Genomic DNA, 22,221 nt, shown 5'->3' with positions numbered 1-22,221 from the left:
GTATTTACCAGCAGCGGCTGCGTGTGATCACGCGATCCATCATTTTTGGTTTCCTTGGCTTGCGTCCCATTCTCTTACTTCTAGACGGGTAGCTGGGGCCATTCGTTTGACTCTCCCGAGCCGCCACGTTCTCTCCTGATGTGATAACTAACGCTTAGCGTTGTCGTAAATTAGATAGTATGGCGTAGCACTGGGGATAGCGCCCGACACGCGGTGGGCAGGAAATGAATGCCGATTCTGTGCCGTATCCTGCGCGGCCGTCAGGTTATGTGACAAATCTCGCCTGAAGGAATAAGTCCCACCAAGATACAGAAATTCTAACGAGCTGAATCCAGAGACCCGAATGCTTTGGAAGGGAGGCAATGAGGTCGAATTCTGGGAGCATACGTGAGAACTGCGAAATGAGCACGGCCTCACTCGGCGGATCTGGAGGACGTTTGGCCAGAAAAAAGACAAAGAGCAGCGTGAAGACGGGGGAAATTCCCGCGCAAGCGTAGATTTTCAGAAAATACTGAGTGCTCTGTTAAAAACGGTAACAACAGGAGCGGAAGCAGAGACAGCGCTCCCGACTTAGGGGTGGCTGCGCGAGAGCGTCGGAAAGGAAAACCAGAATGTGGCTGGCTTTCGCCGGTCGCCCAAGAATTAAGAGGTCACCTCGATTCGGGAATCAAAAGGTTGAGGACGTCGGCCAGATTGTCGGAAAGATTTCCGAGACCAAGAGTAGGACCTGAGAGTGTGCTCAAGGTCAAGTGAGAATTCGATAGAGAGGCATGAAGCACAGCGTTTCTGCGGGGAATCGGGCGAGAGCCGGCCGCGAGGGAAGACCCCGCAGCGCGTCAGACACCCCGGTCCAGCCGGGTGGCAGGGGCCGGCCGAGCCAGGAGGCAGGTACGGCCGGGGATGGAGGGCGTGGGTGGAAACCGAGAAATTGCACGAATGCGAGGAGCCCCCTTCCATGGCGCGGACTTGCTGGGTTCTGAGCGCTGGCCCGTCTGCTTGTTTTAAACTGAACAGGAGCATTGTCCAGGCGAGACCCTAGTAAAGCCGTTTAGGAAGCTGTTCCGATGGTTCCGGCGTCAGCCGAAAGGACTCGGGACGGAGCAGAATGAAAATGCCTCGTCCTGGCAGAACGGCCGTGACGAAGACGACCGGAGGCCACGAGTGCCGGGAGGAGGCAGAGGAAAGGGAGCCCTCGCGCCCCGGGGGCGGGCGGCCGTGCAAGCCAGTGCCCCCACCGCGGACATCAGTATCAGAAACAGAACCATCGCGTGGCCCGGCAGGCCCACGGCAGGGCACACATCCAGAGGGAACGAATAGAGGTTCACAGCTGCGCAATTCGCAACAGCGAAGGCGTGAAAACGGCCTCAGCGTCCAGAGAGGGGTGAGTGGACAGAGAAAACCGAGCTGCGTGAGATATTTTACATACGGAGGAAATCCGGCCTTTCGCAGTGACGCGAATGAATCTGGAGGACGTCGCGCCGGGTGAAATAAGCCGGACACCGGCCGTGGAAGGACGCAACCTGCGCCACCTCACGTGTATGTGGGAGCTAAAGCAGCCGCACGCGATGAGAGCGTGGGGTGCCGGGGGCCAGCAGCGTGGGCGTCGGGGAGGCAGAGCTGCGAGTGCTCGGGACCAAGAATCCTGCGGCCCTGAGGCACTGCGGCCCAGCGTGGCGACTCTAGTTGATAGTGCTGCATCGTACACTTGAAATTTGCTCCTTAAAAAAAGAGTAGAACTTATGTGTTCTCAGCACACACGCGGAGTACCTGAGTCCAGCGATGGGGAGGTCAATTAGCTTGATCGTGGTCATCGTTTCGTAATGTGGACATATATCAAAACAGCCTGCCGTACACCTTAAATATATATAATTGTCAGTTGTCAGAAAAATGAGATCTGTGAAAGAAGGAAAAAAAGGGGGGAAGGAAATGCCTGAAAGGAAATGCAAATGACCATTTTCTTTAAGAGTCTCAGGCTGCGCAAGGGATGGAGTGACGTCTTAGAGGTTTCGCGGCTGAATTTTGTGGGATTGTGGTGACGGCGTGGAGAGCCACAGCCCAGACGTGGTGTCACGTCTGAGCGAGGGTCAGGAGGAAACTGTCCCCAAGTCCCGAATCGCCGGTGGCCAGTTCCCAGCCCACCTTTTGGGGGTACAGTTTCGATTTCCTCTGAATCTCTGCAGAAACGGGGATAAGAGCCATTTTCTCCTTCTGAAATCTTCTTTTTTTTTTTTTTTTTTTTAGTGCTACCACAAACCTAACGATTTCCTTAGCAACTGTGCTCATGTTATTTTCCCCAGGCCCCGCGGCTCCTTCTCGGGAGAGAGCGCAGAGCGGCCAGGGCTGCTTCTGTGATCTAAAGCCGTCCTGCTTGCAGGCCCGACGCAGCAATTGTCATTTTAATTTATCAACCTGCCACTCAGCGAAATGCTGTTAAAGCACGCGAAAGTTTAAGCCCATCATTTACAGCCGCACCTGTCCATGACTGTCTTCTGTGCTTGTCACAATCACTTAAACTGCACCTGATGGCATATACAATATCGCCAGTAAATTGGGTAATCAATCACGAACGTATATATTTCGACAGTGGTGTCTGGAGCCCGTGGGTTCCAGGACGCATTTTTTCAGAAACAAGAATTCATGGCTCTTCAATAATGAAATACAGCAAAGTCACCGAAAACAGTCTTCCTCGGTCTTAGGAGGCAGAGGGGCTGGATGTGACTGAAACATCTTTTCTTCCTTCGGTGAAATGTTCTCCGGGGGATAGGCAGGGACCGCAGCTCCTAGCAGGCAGGAATAGGGTGTTACTCGGAGGGAAGACAATACACAGCATCATTAAATAGATTTATTCAAGCTCCGCGTAGAAAGGGAGCGGGGGTGCAGGGCTCGACGGCCGATGATATTTCCAAAGAGTATTATCAGCATTTCCACCGCTGTCTCATTCGTTCATGCGGTAAAGTGTCACATTAAGCCAAATGTCACAGTCCGCATCCGTTTCACTTTGAGAATCGGTATCATTATGTATCATAGGCGACCTCCCCCGCCCCTAAATTTGATGACATCATTGATTATCATAAATTAAGGTGGTTAAAGATCAATCTATCATTTGGTATATATACACAGAGAGAGAGAGAGAGAGAGACAGACAGACAGACAGAGACAGACAGACAGACCGAGGGAGAGAGGGCGCCTATTTGCTCATTAAATCTATTCCACACAACAGACAAGATGTCACACAGGCTGCATGTGTATTTAAGATGAAATGGTAGTAAAATCGCGACTTAAATAACATTGGCTAAATAACCTAACCGCACCTTGTAATCTCGCCCAGAGCAATCCCCATCACTTAATTATTTTAAAAAGCCAAGTCTAATGAAAAGTCCTTTAAACTCTATGGAGGATTTATGATAGCTTTGTATCACAGAATTCTAAATTAGCTAAACTAATTTATAGCCATCCAATACCCTTACACAAGAAAATTAATAACTGAACCTGGCATACATAAAATCTCACTTATGAGAAGAACTAATCTGAAGTAATGTTATGGAATCGAATTTAAAACAGTTGAAAATACATGACGAGTATATGTTTCCTCATTACCACAAGCTCGACTTTCAAGAAACACGAGTTTTTTTGGTGCCACGTCACCTAGGAAGGGGTAAGTATATCGTCTGACTGATGACAGTTGTATTTATTGAATGCATGTGTGGATGAAACAGAAATGGTAGCTCAGATGATTTAGATGTCATATGTAGAAATGTCGCAGGAAGAGAATGCTATCGATTCCATTTGAAAGAAGCTCTAAGTCTCAGATACTTTTAAAATCTGTCCTGGAAAAAAAAAAAATCACTCACCAGAAACAATGAGGCAAAACAAAGTGCTTTGGTTTCATTCATTTAAAATCAGCCCGCTCCAAAGGAAAGCAAACCACTTGGAGAAAAGAGACCCCTTCTCCTTCTTTTAACTTAAAACACACCGAAAGCTGACTTCCCCGCCGCAGCATGCTGGGTTCCCTAAGTCATCTCCTCGCAGCTAGCAGCTTCCTCTTCTTGGGAGGTTCAAAGTACCGCGTGGCTGTTACTTCTGTTGTTCAATGAATCTTTACTGAATCTCGCATAGAAAAAAAATAGATACTGTAACTCTTTGATTCCTGGAAAACGGGGACACAGAGAGGCGATGTGACCTCCGTAAAGACACGCAGCATTCCGGCATCTGCGTTTCGGAATGGAATCCGGCCCGGGGCCTTTGCTACACAAGCTGCCGGTTTCCTGCACGCGACGCTTTATGCTCTCTCTTCGGGGTTTCACACTTGTTCGAATCATCACGAATATATAAGCGATGGCTGAAATTATTCAGGAAAGTAATTACGTACATAAAAAGTTATTTATTGCTTTTAGAAGCACTGTGAATCCCAGATTTGCATAAAAGTTTTAAAGCCTCACTTCTCAATTAAAGTCTGTTCATCCAGCCAACCATGACTGGTCCTTATTTCATCAATCTCAAAATGTGACCTTTTCCACATTTTTGATGAAATTTCCTAAGTACAGAATTCTTCGTGATTCAGAAGATTGCCTACTTAACTCGTAGAAAAAAAAAAAATGCGTTGAGAAGCTATATTTTGCCATGCCAACTAAGGTAGAAACTGAAATAAAAGATTGCCCCCAGATGTCTGTGCTTTTAGAAACCGTATTATTTCCTCAGTGACGATTTCACCCCGTCCCCCGCGGCCCCGTCCCCCACATCCCTGTCCCCACAGGCGGGCCCAGGAGCAGCTGGCTGGAGAGTCCCTGAGGTGCGTGGAACACGCTTCTCCATGCTTCTCTTTCTGCGTCTCCCCACGGCACGGTCGGGGCCACCTAGGGCCGCCGGTCGGGCACGTCCTTGCCGGACCCGCTGTGGCGCCTTTCACAGTGACCGCCGCCAACGCCGTCCCCCTCACGAAGCCCGTCGGGCCCCGTGTCCCCCCGACCACACCCTGCTGCTCGCGTAGGAGTGTCCGTTGTTTACTTTGGCATCTGTCGAGTTCTGCTTTGAATTCCGTCCCACGCCTATTCGTCTCCTCGCTGGACTCACACTAACTTCCTCGGGGTTAGAAGCCACGCTCTGTCGACGCCGGCCACAGCCCCCCGCCCCGCACTTGCCCTCGGCGGAAGGCCCCGGGAGTAGTCGTGACTGGCAGGGGGGTCTGTTAAGAAACGATTAAAATGCTCTCTCCTTGTGCTACGACGTTTATTAATATTCCTCAGATTATATTTTTAGGAAGTCTTGTGATAGAAAATAAGAAATACGTCCGTGTGTTACTCTACTCATATGAAGCTGGAATTATGACTTCAGATGGATTAGAGAAAATCGATCTCGTAGATTGCAAAACCCAATGCGTTGTGGTTTCTTCTTCTGTAAATGAAAACATTTAAATGAAATTCCAAGAAAGTTACTAGGTCTCATTTAATCTTCAGCAATAAAAGAAAGAATATATGTGTGACTTTAATTAATTACTTTACCAAGTCTGATTTCTTTTTAAATTTTAAGAGCAAATAGAAGAAAGATACATTGAAAAGTAGAATACAAGTCTACCAGAATTAACAATGGAAATACAAAGTATTTATTTGTGTTAAATATTCGAAACGATTGTTTCACTTTTCTACAAAGTCAAGTACCTCCCCCTTGCCATGACCTTCCCCCAAATGACAGAAACGTCAACATTGACTGGACATTGAATTTATTCTCATTTTGTTTTCAGTGGCCTCAGAACAAGATTGTCGTACAAAACTACCGAATGAAAATCGCAGAAGTTCCTCCTTTAAAAACCAAAACAGATTAGCCGTGAGCATCACAGCACCAATGGCTTGTGAGGGCGGATAGGGGGCCTTTTTTAATGCGAAAGACAAGATCTTCTGGCAGGAAAATTCTAGGACACATAAAATACTTTAGAAATCTAGATATGACTCCAGGAAATAGACATTTTTTGACAGCTAATTTCTCATGGAGGTTCACAGAGAAAGAAAAAGGAGAGATCTTTTTTTTTTTTCTTATGAAAGTGATAGAATCTGCAGGAGGGGGAAAAAATGAGGAGAGAGGCAGGACCCAGCGGGGAAAGCCCTGTGGCGGGAACCAGACCTGCCCGTGGGGCTTCGTCTCCTCGAATCTCTTCCTCTTCCTCAGAGGTCCAGCGTGACTTCACAGCTCACGGCCTGAGCCCACAGCAGCCGGGGCACGCCCGTAACAGTCCAGACCGCTGGACAAACGCAGGCTTGTCGCGATTGCCAAGATCTGTCTGTGCGTCTCGTCGCAGACTTCGCCTGACAGGCAAACCTGAGTTCCTGGCGGCAGACGGTGGGACCGGAGGTCAAACGATTCACGGGTTCACGGCGCTGAGCTATCACTCGTTCCTGTGAACGCGCCTCAGCAGTCAGGATCTGGCGAAGAAGGAGCAGATCGGACAAGATAACGTAAGCAGCCACGGAGCAAAACACAAGCGAATTCTTGTTTCTCGTGCATTATTAAGTCCCCAGAAGGCTGTCGGATTATTGAAGTATTCCCTAACGGTATAAGGCACACCAGAAATCGCCCCCGTCCGCATCGGAGACACATTTATCGATGGGTCCATGCGTCATATTTTCTTCTCGCTATGAAGCGCCACGGTCTAAGGTTATCGCATCAAAAGAAGAGCGTCAGAAAAAAGAAAGATTATAAAATGTAATTACCACTGCTCGAGTGTCTGTCTGCAGATGGGTGGATAAAGGAGGTGCGGTCCACACACAGTAGAATGTCATCCGACCCTGAGAACATCGCACCGTTTGTGGCCACAGGGATGGACCTGAAGGGCATTCTCCCAAGTGACGTGAGTCAGGCAGAGAAGGGCGCGACCCCTCTTTTCTGTGGAGCCTGAAGAAAACAAAGCCAGACGCAGCGTGTAGGATGGTGGTGGTGACCAGGGCCTGGGGCGGGGGACGTGGGGTCGAAGGGCAGCGACATCCAGCCATGAGAGGCATCTGCTCTTAACGATAATTGAACGTAAGGCAAAATGGTGACTACTCATGACGGACGTGAGTGGCAGTAGCGTAACTTTAAATAGAAAGTAGCATGTGTGTGTATGTATATCTACAGAGTGTTATATTATTCAGTCATAAGAAGGCACGAAATCCCTTTATGTGCTTCAACGTGGATAAGCCTCGAAAACGGGATAGAAACTGAATTAAACCAGGCCGAAAAGGACACATCCCGGACGCTCCCACTGACCCGCGGTGCCGGGAACGAGCAGATTCGCAGAGAGGCGGAAAGCAGAGGAGGTCATGGGGCGGCGGGTGGAGGGGCGTTACTCTTTAAGGGGACAGAGTTTCACTTCGGGACAAAGACAAGTTTCAGGATTGGGCAGTCGATATTGTAAGTGTGCTTTAGGCCACCGAACTGTGTATGTAAAAAGGTTTAACATGGTAAGTTTTATGACAATAAAAACATAAATGACTCAACATTAAAAAGAGCACCTGCTCGTAGTCCAGACAGGTGCTCCCCTCGCAGTGTGGTGGAGTGTGAGGGCTGCTCGGTGTCGTGAAGACCCCCCGGGCGCGGGTGGGGAAGGTGTTCCTCCCGGCCTCGGCTCGGTCGTGCACCGGCGATAACAACGCCAGCCGGTCCCCGAGGCCCTTCCCACTGTAGCTGCTTCCAGGTCCGGCACCCGACAGGTTATCGCGAGGACTGACGTTAAAAAGAAATAGTGCACAGAGAGGGCTTTGGAAAACCCAACCACCGCGCACGCGAACGGGGCACGTTTTATGAGCTACGTTATTCCTTTCCGGAGCGTGGCCATAATAATCTTATCGCTGAAATGCACGTGCTAATTCCTATTTCTATAACCTAAAATAGTTAAGTTATTGCTGGTAAGACTCGGCCAGACTGGCTTTTTAAAAAAGCCTTTCTCTATGTAAAGTATTGAATCATAAATTTTTAGAATAAAAAAAGCAAGCTGAATTTCTGAGGAAACCGGTTTCCGTTTACCATTACTATGACGAATGGACCATGAGCCTTATCGATTTGTGTTGCTTTCATCCTTGTGTTCATCGCTCAGCCTCGTGCACGCCTCGGGAAGAAGGGTTAACTACATATGTAATTACATATTACATCTCTTCTAGGGGAGAGAGGCGGGCTTCGATCGTATTTAATTACAAGCGTTTTAGAAAGTTCGTTTTGCTGCCCGCTCCACCCCTCCATCGAAAACCGCACGTCGGTCTCGGCACGGCTCGGCACGTGTCCCGCGGCGGGACGTGGCGCCGTACCCCATGGGACGTTGCCCCATGAAATCGTTTGGATTCATAGTTCCGTGGAAAAATGAAGGTCTTAAAAGGAACCTAAAGCTCTCGTTATAGCATCATAAATCGATACCGAAATCGGCGGGGTCGAAACGCATGTCAACCGACCTTTTGTTTCTCTCCTCAGCGGCTACGTCTTCGACTACGATTACTACAGAGACGACTTCTACAACCGGTACGTGACTCGTTCGTCTTCCCTTCCCTTTGATTTTAATTGCTTTTATCTCTCTTGTGCATTTCATTCGCGGGCATTCTTGATTGATATGTGTAAAATAATATATTTTTTAGTAAAACTAAAAGAAAATACTAAGTCTGCAGAAACACAGATGCGCCAGATTCTCCTGTTTCGTGTTATACTTACCGGAGTTCGGTGCGTCTCCGACTTTCGAGACTCGGATCGGAGGGTGCTCAAGCCTCAAACCTGCTTTCTGATGGGCGGATAACATCCCGGAGAGTGAATTAACCAATATTATTTTCCAGACCTGCCGCTGCCTTAGACTTCTTGAACCTTGTCAAATTCACCTGCTTTCGTGAGACGCTTTGCAAAGGCGGGTGGGCTAGCGTCGGTAGACAGCGCGGGCAGGTCCCGCCGTGCGTGGCGGTGCGGGACCGCGAAAGCAGAACACGCGAAGCGGCGTGGTCAGTAAGGGAGAAACGGGGGTTTCCCCGCGACCTGGGGGAACGCGCGTCAGAACACGAGAAACTCTCCCACGGCTGCTTGTTAGGATGCAGGGAATCACGGTGAGACCAATACGGATGTAGCACGCTGGGATTAAAAAGGTAAACATGTCGAGAACCGGTGTGTGCTATCGGTTTGTGCCACAGACCGATTCGTGGACGTTGTCGCGCGGGGCTGGCTGGCGGGCCTCGCGGGGGGCGCTGCCCCTCCTCCCGCTCGGAGGGCGGCGGCACCCCGCCTCGGGGCCGGGCGGCCGGGCGCCCCTCGAGGGCCGCGCCCCTGGTCCGTCCGCGTGCAGCGCTCCGGCCAGCGCCCGCCTCCTCGGGCACCTCCGCCCGGCACATCACGCCCGCTTCGCTCGGCGCGCGGCCCGCATGCCGTTCCCGCCTCGCCCCGGCATCTCCCACGGAAGCCCGGCGGCGGCCCCGCCTGCTGGTTCTGCTGCGACTCCGGGGCCTTTCCTTTGAATTCCTTCCCGGCGTAACCGCACGTGCGTCTTTGCTGACCGGTTCCCTCTCCGGGTTACCCATTTTCTCAAAATCCCATATGGTTTATCACGAGACGACAAGAGACAGTATGACCCACGCCTCAGTCCTGTGTGACCGGGGTGACAGACGCTCGGCGACCAGCACCGACGCGGCTCCTGACTGCTCAGGAGGCCTGTCTGTCACCTGCGTAGTGATCCGTGGGCTAAAGACCTAGCAGCAAAGTGTGGGCTGTGGGAAATCACTCACAGTTATTGTCGCCACTGAACTTTGACCGCTGCCGCTGGGGGACTGGGGTTATTTAACTAACGGTGGCTGAAATCGGAGATAGATGTGCAAAGCGAGGACACTTTGTGTATCTCCACATAGACCCTAGACACACACACCAAAAAAAACAAACAACGAGGTGTCTTTTAAGCCTTTAATTACAAGTTCTATTCACACAAAAATTCCCAGGACATATATACAATGGGATGTGACTCAGCCATAAGAAGATATGAAATACCGCCACTCACAACGACATGGATGGACCTCGAAATGATCATATTAAGAGAAATAAGCCAGCCAGAAAAGGTCGAGAAATCACGTGATATCACTTACATGTGGGGTATAAACCTAAAAGCAACACATGAGCAGGACAAACAAACAGGCTCGTGGACATGCACAATGGACTAGTTAGTGGCCACCAGGCAGCGAGGCGGGGGCGATGGTGAGGAGAACAGGAAGCCAAAGCAAAGACAGGAAGCGAGCGGGGGGGACCCCCCTTCTCCCGTCTTGTGGGTCCCCTCGGGCCCCCTGTGGGCCGAGGCCAGCGGGCAGCCGGCCGGCCGCGCAGAAGCGTCCTTCGGACAGAGGACTCTAATGTACGTTGATTGGGGATTCTCAACCTTTAGATAGTTTTAAGCGTTAAGACAACATTTTTACACAAAGTTCCATCTTCGTGTGGTTGTTTTGATATGTTGGCCCAGCAGTTACTTTCCAAAGACTAATTTAGTTTCTAGCCATAATTTCGGGGATTGCGAAGTGTATCACCAAATAATAGACTTGAGTCATCGTTCTAAACTCTTATCGTTTCTTATTATACAAAGCATTGCCCAGTAATTTACAGCATTCAATTGCATTTTCTTCTAAAAGGTCAAGTCTGGCTCCAAATGAAGGTCATTACATGTTATTAAAAGGAAACATAAATATTTATAGTCTTCCAAGTAAAGAAAAGGAGATACGTGCCTAAAATTACATTGAATTGCCCCAGGGAACATTTTCAATTTCTGAGATATTAGCAGTTTTAAGCCAGACTTTTTTCCGCGGTATCAGCAGGAGCTACTGAGCGGCTTGTCACCTCCGGGAATGAGTAAACTTCTGATAACAGAGAGGAAAAATGCCGTGGGCGCTTCGCCACACAGAAAACGCATTACTCGCCGGCGGCTCGCACGGTCATCGCTCCGCTCGGGGACGCTCCTGACCTCGGACGAATCGGCAGCAGGGAGGCCGCCAGAGATGCAGTGGATGAGGAAGCACCACGTCGAGCTGCCCTCGCTTCGGATCATCGAGTACGGAGCACGGTGTATATTCACGAATGTCGGAAAAACATATTAGCGGGCGGCAACGTCTGTTTCATTCTGCGAATTCACGTCGCCATCTGCTAGAGCGGCGTACGCTTAAAGTGTCTGGACGTGGCGCGTGGCACAGTCGGCAGAGGGCGCGCCTCAGCAGCGGGGGACGATGTCGGGCCCAGGTGCACGTGAGCGGGCTGTTTAAACTGGGGTGAGTCACCCCCTTCCTTCTGCACAGGTCCCCTTTCTGGGCAGAATGGCTTCACAAAGCCCACACTGCAGAATTGCGAGAGTTAAATAACAGGATGGGGTTGCACAGTGTGGCGGTCAGCACGTCCGCTCTACACGCAGAAGGTCCTGGGTTCGCGCCCCAGTGGAGCCACGGTCCATGGTCTGCGGCCAGGCTCCCCTGAACGCGCCCGATCCCATCTGATCTCGGAGGTTCAGCAGGGTCGGGCCTGGTTAGTGCTTGGATGGGAGACCGCCTGGGAAGACCAGGTGCTGTAGGCGTAAATAATAACCTTTAAAAAGAGAGTTAAATAATAAAAGAACCATTTTATTGCTATTCAAATGTATTAACTTTCTGATTACCCAACGCTGTGTGCAAACCATAGCAGACAGCAAATTTGTACAAAATAGGAAGATTATATTAAGGTCGAAATCTTGCAAGAAAAGATCATTCAAGTTTTCAATCAGCTTGCCTTTAAAAGCATTTTCAAGAAGTAGTTGCCCAAAATTGGGTTGGGAACGTCACTAAAAATCTTGGAAAAGTTTACTAACAAAAAAAAAAAAAAAAAAAGGAAAAAATCAAATATTTACTGTCTCAAGCAAAATGTACCTTTAAAAATTATTTTCTGATTCTGTTGTGACCAAAAGTTTATCTGAAGTTGGGGCGGAATTATAGACAGATTTTAAGAATTCGGGTAGTTCAAACTGTAGAAAACGGATATACTATATCTTTATACTATGTATATTACATACTATAAGAGTCATTCCTGTGAATTTCAAATATATCCTTTCTTAAAAATAAATAGGCTCCTTACTTTGCGTTCATGGACGGTACAGCTGTCGGAAGTTGAGCAAACTGAAGAGGAGGAGGGGTCGAGGCTGGATCGAGGGAAGGGGGACGAGCTCTGGCTGTCGGTTTCCATTCGCCTGCTCGAAGGCCCCGTGAGAGCGCGGCCCTTCTCAGGGCCCGGCTCCGGGGAGCCCAGGGGCTGCGCCTCCCGTCTCAGCCACACGTTTTTGTTAGCATCAACCACGTAGAGGCTGTAAGAGTCGATCCGAGAGCACGTGAAGTGAAGAACTCTTTTCACGAGGGGAATTTGAAAGAAAAAAGGTAACCGTCAATGCTTTAAATCCTTGTTTATCTAAAAAGGAAAGCTTCGTGTTCAGTGGCCAAATGCTACCTTTTCAAAAATGTGTTCTCGAATTTTAAAATCGCATTAGTTGGCAGCGGAAAATGGGCACCGAGTCAAGTCCATCGGGCAGCGATTGATCCAAATGTGGTTGTTTTACCTGAGAAAAGGCACCATGGCGATTAAAATAAACGTGAGCGAGACCGCCGAGCGGGCGCGAGAAGGTTTTTAAATGAAAACCGAAGCGAGTCGGCCGGAGACGCGACTGTACGTGTCTTGTGCTTTCGACTCTGTGAAAAACATGGACGCCAGAGGGAAAAAGTTCAGAGAACGATAGTAGTTGTTTCAGAGTGTGGTTTTTTTCCGTGTGTGTTTCCTGAAGACGTTGCTTCATTATCGTTAACGCGTAATGATAACGACCTTTTGATAAAAGCGAGTATTCGAAACTAGACTCACTTTATATGTCAGCCACTAAATCGCCGCTGCTGGGAAAACCAGCTGTTTTTTGACAGCTGATCTCCTTACTCTCTCTAGAGACGAGTCATGTCTATTTTTATCAAGTTAATATTAAAATTATTTACCAGCGTTTAGCTTTTGCTGTTTAATAAAATCACATGTCTCATGTATGATTAAACCAACAAAATTCCAAACAAGAAACAGGCACACGAAAAGTAGAAATGTTTATTAAATAAAACAGCTTAAATCTTCCCATTTCCTCAGTGGGTTGCTTTTATTAAAACATGAATGCATTTATTTTATTTACTGCTCGAAAGTAAGTCTTTTACATTCCTGTTTTACAAGAGACCTTGGGGAACAGAGAATTATGTTTGGCTTCATTAGAAACCATTATCTACTTGATCAGTCAATATTAGAAGAAAAACAGTATTCTTGGGTCTTTTAGAGCTTTTATCTTAAAATAGACCTTGGGGAAGGAAAAATGATGTGTTCAGCTTTGTGTAAATCGTTATCTGTTTGATCAGTAAGTACGAGGAAAACCAGGGCCCTGACAGAGCAATATTAGGGAAAATGAAGACCCATTAAAAAGGAGAGGGACTAGAATTCTAAGAGGCGAAGGAACGGAGAGCTAAGGGCAAGGAGCTTCTGACTTGCCTGGGGGACCTTCGTCCGGAAAAGTGCCTCGCGCTTGAGTTCACTGACCTAAGGTGCCCTGAGGATTTGGCTCAGAAGAGAGCGATGCGGGCCTTGCTTCGCGATGGCGTTGGGGGCGGTCGTGGCCGGCCCCCTGGACTTCTCGGGCCCCGGCGGAGCGGGTACGTGCACCCCCCCACCTCAGCCTCGCCCGCTTGCACCCTCTGAAGTAAACCGTGTGTGGCGACCCCCACGACCTGTTCTCTGCGAGTGGTTCCCGGGCCGATGGACTTGGCTGGTTCGCAGAGGACGGGGTCTCGCTGGAGCTCTCGGTGGGTTCCTGCCCCTCTCCAGACGTCTCTCCACCGTTCCCAGCTTGTTTGTTTGCAAAACGTTTTGAACACTTTGCCTTTCTGACGCTGGAGACATTTCTAGAACTCGGTTCTGCTTCAAGTGTGGGTTATCTACTACTTTTTCCCCCAAACGAATGAATGACTATTTGGAAACCAGCTTATCTTCATTGTTATTATAGTTTTCAAAAAAGAATCATCTTATTTTCATCTGTATGTGTAAATAAGAAGTAATGTTATGAAATAACGTATTAGAAAAGATTTTTAAATTTTCTTTTCCGTTCTGGTTTTCTCATTGCTGACTTTTGCAGTACATTATTTTTATCGACTGTTTTGAACCACTCGCGAGAACGTGATCTGCGTAATAGTGTCACAGTAAAATGTGGAACGATCGTCCTTCTCAGTCAGTAATGCTCTTTGTAATGAATAACATGACACGTCTGGTTCGCTGGCAAAGAGTCTTTAAAAATAAATGAGTAAACACAGCCTCATGTGTTTCGCTCTAAATGTTCATGATTCTCCGATGCGCCAAGTCGCGTGAAGATGTGTCGTCCCCGCGTGCACAGTGCGAAATGCAGCTTTGGCTCCGTGGATGACGCATTTGTATAAATGAGCGAAAATGCTCTGCTTTCCTTCCTCTCGTCGGTTCGTGAAAACGCACTGACCGCGGCGAATCCCGTGTTTCACGTCTCACCCAAAGCCGCTGAGAGTTCCGTTGCTGGCGCCGTCGGCGAGGCGGACCGTCAGCCGCTGACCGTGTGCACCTGCCGCCCGCGCGCACACCTGGCGGGGGGTCCGGACGGCGCCGCGTTGGCCGAGCCCCGACCCTCGTCCCGAGAGCCCCGCGCCACCCCGGCTCGTCCCCCGCTGCGGTCTGCACGAGCCGGGTCTGGCCTCCTGAGCCGCGCTCCGACGGGACGCTGATTTGCTTGGATCGGTCCCCGACTCTGCGTGATCGCCTCCTCTCTTCAGACCGAGGCGCTCACAGGGGTCTGGGGTGGGAGGGTCGGTCCCGGCAGTAACGGGCGCCTCGGCATCAGCCTGGCCCCGGGGAGCCACGCGGCGCCCCGGGGAGCAGAGCGCTTCGTCCCGTTCACGCCTCGCAGCCGGGCTCCCACGCGCCACTCGGGGTCCGGAGCCGGGAAGGCGGGACCGGGCTGCCCCGTCTCTCGGGAAACGCGCCCTCCAGCAAAGCCCGTCTCTAGCACCCCCGCGCGGGGCGTCTTCGGGGCGCCGGTGCAGCCGGGCGGGCGCCGACTCACGACCCACGTCTGTGTCCCCGCAGGTTGTTCGAGTACCACGGCCGCGTGCCGCCGCCCCCCCGCACGGCCCTCCCCCTGAAGCGCCCCAGGGTGGCCGTCGCCACGACGCGCCGGGGCAAAGGCGTCTTCTCCATGAAGGGGGCGTCGAGATCGGCCGTCAGCGGGTCGTCCTCAGGCTCCAAATGTGAGTGACCCCGTTACTCGTTCACTTCAGAGATATTACATATCTCAGCAAAGGTTGGAGGAAACAAATAAAAAGCATGACATAAATTAGTGTGAATTCCTGTTAAAGTCCACGTGATCGCAGACATTTAAAATTTTTCCAGACAGCTCACGGGCAGCTCGCTCGGCATTGGCGAGGGAGGGTGTGTAATTATTTCAACCGCGATTTCCAAGGCTTGGCACGAAGACTTGACGTTTCTGATCAGCTGGCTCTTCTCTTCCGTGTGCTGTTGGGGGCTAACCTGTCCCTCGTAGGACGCCCGGCAGGCCCAGCGCCCACCAAATGCCGTGCTTACCATCCTCCCTGGTTGTGACAATCGGAACCACCTCCGGACACTGCAGAGTGTCCCCTGAGGGACAGCGTTGCCCTCCGCGTGGGTGGAGGCGTCAGCTGAAGATTCTTTGTCCCCGAACAGACGTGTCGCACAGGTGGTTGAAGTCAGCCGAAGCGCTTTCCACCACCACGTACATCGGAGATGCGCGCATGCTTCGGCGGGGCGGCAGGTGCTGCCCTGTGCGCCTCGTTTTCTTTCGGGATTATGTCTCGTGTCACAGCAAAAGGCGCAAACGTGAGGACTGTGTCAGAACCTGGTGTTGTCTGTCACCAGATCAGTGAGCTCTTCAGGGCGCAGGTCTGAAATAACCGAATATGGCTTCTTTTTTTTTTTAACCTAACCAAAATACTATGGTGACAGTTCAGGAAAAATGTTTCAGACTATCTGTATGATGTAACCTGACCCCCGTTTCTCTAGTGCCTAAAAACAAGCTAACATAATTTATCCTAGAGAATTTTTAGGTTTTTTACCATTTACCATTTTGCCGATCTTGAAGAATAACTATGAATACAATAGCTGCGAACCTTAGTTAATATGTATACGAGGCGTGTATTTCTTTATTGTCTTCCTCCGCCGCTAGCTGGGCATTCCATGATTTCAGGGACTGTGCCTCTCTGGCTGACCGAGGTGTCCCCGGGTTCTGAGAAGGAGCCTGACAGTAATAGGTCCCCATAAATATTGTTGAGTAAACACGTTGGACGCTTGAGTTCCAAGTGCGAGCGGCTCCTGCTCTTGCCGAGGAGAGAGACGTGTAAAGAAATGTGTGTTCGAAGCGTCGTGGAAAGAAGGGCGGGTCCGGGGAGGGCCGGGGCCCGGGGGTCCGGGGAGGGCCGGGGCCCGGGGGTCCGGGGAGGGCGGGGGCCGGGGGTCCGGGGAGGGCCGGGGCCCGGGGGTCCGGGGAGGGCGGGGACTCGGGGGTCACGTGACGGTGCAGCTGCGGCTGAGCTGGGTAGTTAAGGGTTAAAGGGCGTTCGTGGCGGGGGTGGGGAGCGTGTGGGGCAGGATGGTGCGGGGCAGAAGCAGAGGTTCGGCTGCTTCCAGGGCGACCGGGACGGCGCGGTTGTGACCGGAGCCTCCAGCAGAGGAGGCGGCGGGGGAGGGGGCTGGGAGGCGAAGCAGGAGCCAGGCCTGTACTTCTAGATGGCAAGATCCGCCATCTTCAGTAAGGAGGCAGAATTCCCCCACGATGCCGGCTAGTCTGCCGCGCAGGACTGTTACATGACGAGTGTGTGACAGCAAGTCGACGGAAAATATTCGGTATTACTCTCAGACATATATATATATATATCTAAGGCTCTGAGCCGAGCTTTGTTACAAATGCAGAGAGAGGACGAGACAAAGGAGAGAGAGAAGGGAGGGAGGGAGGAGGGAGGAGGGAGGTGGGGGGAGGAGGGAAGGAGGAGGGGGGAGGGAGGAGGGGGGAGGGGGGAGGAACGCCCCTCTCCATTCGAGAGTTTGCTCTGCCTAATGGGTAAATCCATGAGTGTGTCTTGCCTCAGACAACTATCAACAATTCCTTCGTTCCAAAATGGTACATTGTCAGAGATCAGGGTAATTTTTACCCAGGAATCCGAATCCGAATCCATTCTCATGGATCTGGTGTACGATAAGAAGACAGAAAGTTTCCGTTGGGGCCCGCCCTGAGTCGGGGTGTCTCCTGAAGCCTGTGACCGTCGCTTTTAATTAGGGAGGACGGACCCCGAAGCCCGGACGCCTCCTCAGTCAGCGAGAGGAGAGGGCGCGTCTTCGAACATGGGGACCGTTCCAAGCGTAGCCCCCAGAGTCGCCCAGTGCCCGTCAGGCCCGCACTGCCAAGGCGCTTACCGTGGAGGGTGGACCCAAGGGGAAGCCGCAAGCCGCGTGTGGCCGGCAGTGACCAGCAGCAACGGGGAGGTGACGTCGGGCAGACGGCAAGGGCGATGCGGCCCCTGCAGGCGAGGCGGGACCGAAAACGCGCCCCGAGAGGGAAGGGCGCGGCAATGACGATCGCCATGGCGACGGCAATGTCCTCTGCTTTTCCGTTTATCGGCCTGATGGCGCCGTGGGCCGGTGCCGAGGGCTCCCCGCGATTGCCTCAGCCGCTCCCCGTGACGGGCCTGGGAGCTGGCGGATGGCGGTCGCGGAGACGACGCGGGGGGCCGGGGGGGACCCCCGGGGGCCACGAGGGGAACCGCGGCCCGTCCGCGTCCACACCCTCTGCGCCTAGCGCGGCCCGTTCTGTTCACGTGAGGCGCGCGCTTTGAGAAGCAGCAGCGTGGAACGTCCCGGAGCCGGCCACGGGCGGACGCGGAAGGCCGACCCTGGAGCTGCTCCGCGTGTGCGGCCGTGGTTCCCGGCCCTCTCCCGTGGAAGCGGGGACGTCCTGGAGGTCGCGGGGGGCAGGGGGGGGAGGCACGCGGCTTATGCACATCACTCGGAGGGTGCCGTCCAGCGGCCCAGCGGGACGCGCCCTGGGAAGGGACGAGGACGCTTTGGACCGAAGGCCCGTCTTAATTCTGAACTACCTTTCCCGTTTGGGGAAAATACCAGAAATCAAGGCTGCAGGGATTGTAAAAGTTCCACGTTTAGAAGCCTGTCGTAAAAGACACATGGTCTGGCTTAATAGACTAAGTGAAAACAGAGAATTAATATAACCCACCGAGCGGAGGAGAAATTCGTTACACAGGCCAAAAAAAAAAGAAAAAGAAAAGTAGAAAAAAGGCAGAGAAAAGAAGAGAGAAGCCCCTCGGACACAGAGGCTGCTCGGCCGGGGAAGCCAGGCGCAGGGGACAGACCCGTCCCCCCTGCTCGAGCTGGCCGCCGCTGTCCCAAGACGGGGCGGCCGCCTGCGCGGGGCGTGTCCTACGGGGCCGGGACAGGGGGCCAGGACCTGCCCGTTACATCCTTGCGTGGCCCAGTCAGACTCCCATGTTGCGGCGACCTGCTCTGATCTCAGGCGATCCTGCAGCCCCCGAGGGGTCTAGACGTCCAGGGACTCGCCCGGGGACCCGCGCCCGTTCCCAGTTCCCGCCGGGCCAGCCCAGGTCCGGCAAAGTGAGGTGCCGGGTTTGTTTGTTTATGTTTTTTAAGGGAGATAAATACATTAGAGCGTCCCGCTCTGAGAAGGCTCCCCGCACTGAGGAATCCGTCCTGGCCCTCCCCAGCGGCGGCCCCATTTCTCCGCCCCGAAGGCCAAGGCCACACGATAAACGAGTTCCCGTTAAGCCCGAAAGGTTCAAGTACAACTCCACGACAGGCTTCCATCCACAGGAAGGAAAACCGTCCCACAAAGCAGAGTCGGCCTGCCCTGGCGACCGATGATGCTTTCCAGGTTCAGCTGCGATGCAGCGAGGGTCCTTCTGCGTGGGAATCGTCGGCACAGGCGGGTCCCTCTGCCTCGGCCTCGGGCCCGCCCTCCACGCGGTCCACCCGCCTACGAAAGCCCCACGGGCCACCTGACTCTCACGGGTCTTGCTTTGCCAAGCACTTGGCATCCAAAGTAAAAATGTGTTTGTTATGAAAAATTTATGACTTTATAATGGAAAATGTTTTCTCATTTTTATACTGGAAAAATATCTGTTCTTCCTTTGAGCAATTAGTTCATACGGATGCATCATTTATCATATATATTATATCATATATCTTAGCTGACAAATAGCTCTATTTCAAGCCAACATGGTTTGCGTTTTGTTTTTATTATTTATTTATAATAAATTTCTTGGAAACGAAAGAATCAAGCTAGACACTCAGGTTCTTCTGAAATTCCTGGGGAGGGTCCAAGCTGAGATTATCATAAATTTGAACAGGAAAGTGAGAGAGAAAGGAGTAATTGGTGACATCGAGATGTGTGCCCCAGGCCTCACGCAGACACCCCAAACCCGCGAGAGGCCTTGGAGCCATGGGGCGGGGCGGGGCGGCCGTTCGTGGTGACAGCCCTAAACCCCTTGGCTCCGTCCTCGCCAGTTCGTGCCAACGGCCCATCCAGATGGGAAGATAAGCGGAGCGTGGAGAATTTTTCATAAACGTCTGTCATTTCTAGGTGTGCTTCGTAACTGCGAGACCGTCCTGTCAAGCCCTTTTCTTTGTAATTGTCGTAGCTGACAGTCGGATACCGCGAGCCGGCCGGCGCCCGCCGCTGTGCGGTCCACCCTCCCGCGCGCCCAAGCGGCTTCCGGTGGCGACTGCTCGTTTACGAGACACTGCGAGGCCCCGCGGTCCCTCCAGTGAGCAGAGGCGGCGTCGCCCACTCACGGCGCGGAGAAACGGCCGAGTCACCCGGGGCCGGGGTCGCCAGACGTCCCGGGGGCGGTGACGCCGCCTCGAGACGACCGGGCCGTCCGTGAAGGGAGCTGAGCGAGTCGTGGCGCCTCTGACTGTCCCTTTCTGTCCCTCGTCCCCTCTCCAGTGAAATCAGACGAGTTGCAGACAATCAAGAAAGAACTAACGCAGATCAAAACTAAAATCGACTCGTTGCTGGGGCGCCTGGAGAAGATCGAGAAACAGCAGAAGGCGGAGGCAGGTGAGGGACGCGCCCGAGGCCGCGGACGTGTGGGGGCGTGTCGGGTGTGTCAGGGCATGTCGGGGGTGTCAGGGCGTGTCGGGGCGTGTTGGGGCATGTCGGGGCGTGTTGGGGCGTGTCAGGGCGTGTTGGGGGTGTCAGGGCGTGTCGGGGGTGTCAGGGCGTGTCAGGGCATGTCGGGGCGTGTCAGGACGTGTCGCGTGCCTGTCGCAGGCAGGCGGGGGGTGGAGCTCTGGCAGATGCAACACTGTGTCCCGTGGACCCGCGAGTGACGTCCGTCCTGTGGCTGCAGCGATGGAATTAGGGACCATGCAGCAGTGTGTGTAAAACTCGTATTTGGACCAAAGGAGAACAAGGCGTTTCGCTGCTGGTGCCCAGGAGTGCCTAGGTCGTAACTGAGAGTGTGCACCTCAGTATCGAGCAGCTTCTAAGAGGGCAGTCGATGGGGAGATGCTGTCAGGCCGACGTAACACCCCTGCCCCATGCGATGGGCTGATTTCAGAACCGCGTCATGAGGCCCAACCCGTGCGTTGGGTGAGAACCAGGTTTCAGAGTCTCACGACGGATAGCACCCCCGGCCACCCTGGCCACCTGGGCCGCCCCGGCCACCCCAGCCACCTGGGCCACCCCGGCCACCCCGGCCACCCCCGCCCACCCCGGCCACCCCCGCCCACCCCGGCCACCCCGGCCACCCCCGCCCACCCCGGCCACCCCGGCCACCCCGGCCACCCTGGCCACCTGGGCCACCCCGGCCACCCCGGCCACCCCCGGCCACCCCGGCCACCCCCGGGCAGGTCCCTCATTACATTCTTTTCCACTAGCGTCTCTGTTTTCTGAATGATCAGCCCTGAGCCTGGGTCCATTGCCACGTGATTCCAATGCCCTTTTACCGTGGCCATGAATGTCTTTTTCAAATCACAGAATGTGGGAACTGGGTGAACTTAGAGACGAACCTAGTGTCCAGGTGGACGATTGTGTCTGCGCCGCCGGAGCCACCGGGGCTCCTTGGGGGCGAGGTGCGCCTGGAGCGGCCCGGGGCCGAGGACTAGCTGCCTCGTCTCCCGACCCGGCCCGGCCTCTGCTGCTGGCCGAGGAATGCTACCTGCGTCCGTTGTATCCATCAGGATTCAACGTAAGACTCGGCAGAAAGCTTCCTTTTCACAAAAATAAATAACACGGTTTCGAAAGCCACGGATCATACCCGAGCCCCTCGCTCCCCGGATGGGGAAACGAAGCTTCCAGGAGGCACACGGATGTCCCGTGGCCGCACGGGCAGCCCGCGGGGGGTGCGCGGGGTCTCAGCCCGGGCCCGGGGAGCGAGCCGGTCCCACCGACCGTCTCCGTCTCAGTGCCCCCAGGACCCGGCCCCGGGACCGCCGGCCTGAGGCCACCCGGGGACGGAGCGGCTGCGGCCCCAGCGCAGCTACGGGTGCGGGTGTCCCTGGGGCAGGACGGGCCTCGGGCGCGGGGAGCAGCCGCAGCGCAGCGGGCGAGGGGCACGCGCGCCGTCCGGGTCTCTGTCCCCGCACTGCTCTCGTTTACGATCGAGGACAGGGCCGGCCTCCTCGCGCTGGGCCGGGGGCGGCTGGGAGCCCGCGGAGCTCGGGGACTGGCGCGGCACCCCAAGGTCGCAGCAAGGTCGCGGCTGCCCCTCCCACCGCCCGCCCACCTGGCACCTGCGGATTCTCCCCCACCTGGTTCCCAGGTAGCAGGGGTGAGGAGTGATAGAGGAAGTAGAGCCGTTTGTATTAAAAATTTCTATTTTAAATACATTTTCTGCCGCGAAAAGATGCACTGCCTACGGTTCCTGCTAGAGAAACGCCAACTCTAGGGAGCGTTTTCCTGTGCTGTCTGCGGCCCTCATCTAAGGTGACGCTGTGGCGACCTCAAGAATTCAGAGCACTTCACGTGCACAATTTTGAGGTCATTTTCTCCAAGAACGTACCCATGTAGCTGATATTTTAATCCACGTAATCTTCCTGATGCTAGTTTGTGTCATGGTTAGCAAGGCCAGCCGCAATAAGTCGCCTCTTTCTAACTGGCATTTGTTGGACTCACTGAGTTAAATTCATATTATATAAAGGTAC

The 22,221-nt window shown here is 53.1% G+C and overlaps 1 protein-coding gene and 1 pseudogene across 8 annotated transcripts in view; both read left to right on the top strand.

Annotated features, from left to right (window-relative positions):
* Positions 1-22,221, top strand: part of RALYL (RALY RNA binding protein like) — a 226,942-nt gene that overhangs the window by 190,597 nt on the left and 14,124 nt on the right. For all 8 annotated transcript variants that reach the window (XM_036233265.1, XM_036233262.1, XM_036233264.1 and 5 more), the window contains 3 exons: positions 8,431-8,478; positions 15,103-15,263; positions 20,021-20,134. In XM_036233265.1, the coding sequence (XP_036089158.1) occupies positions 8,431-8,478; positions 15,103-15,263; positions 20,021-20,134 (323 nt within the window). The remainder of the gene's footprint in view (positions 1-8,430; positions 8,479-15,102; positions 15,264-20,020; positions 20,135-22,221) is intronic.
* LOC118612350 lies at positions 11,412-11,530 on the top strand (annotated as a pseudogene).

This window comes from Rousettus aegyptiacus, unplaced genomic scaffold (assembly GCF_014176215.1).
Source record: "Rousettus aegyptiacus isolate mRouAeg1 unplaced genomic scaffold, mRouAeg1.p scaffold_m13_p_15, whole genome shotgun sequence".
Lineage (NCBI taxonomy): Eukaryota > Metazoa > Chordata > Mammalia > Chiroptera > Pteropodidae > Rousettus > Rousettus aegyptiacus.
The sequence above is the reverse complement of the archived record's forward strand: the minus strand, read 5'-3'. Positions and strand labels throughout refer to the sequence as shown.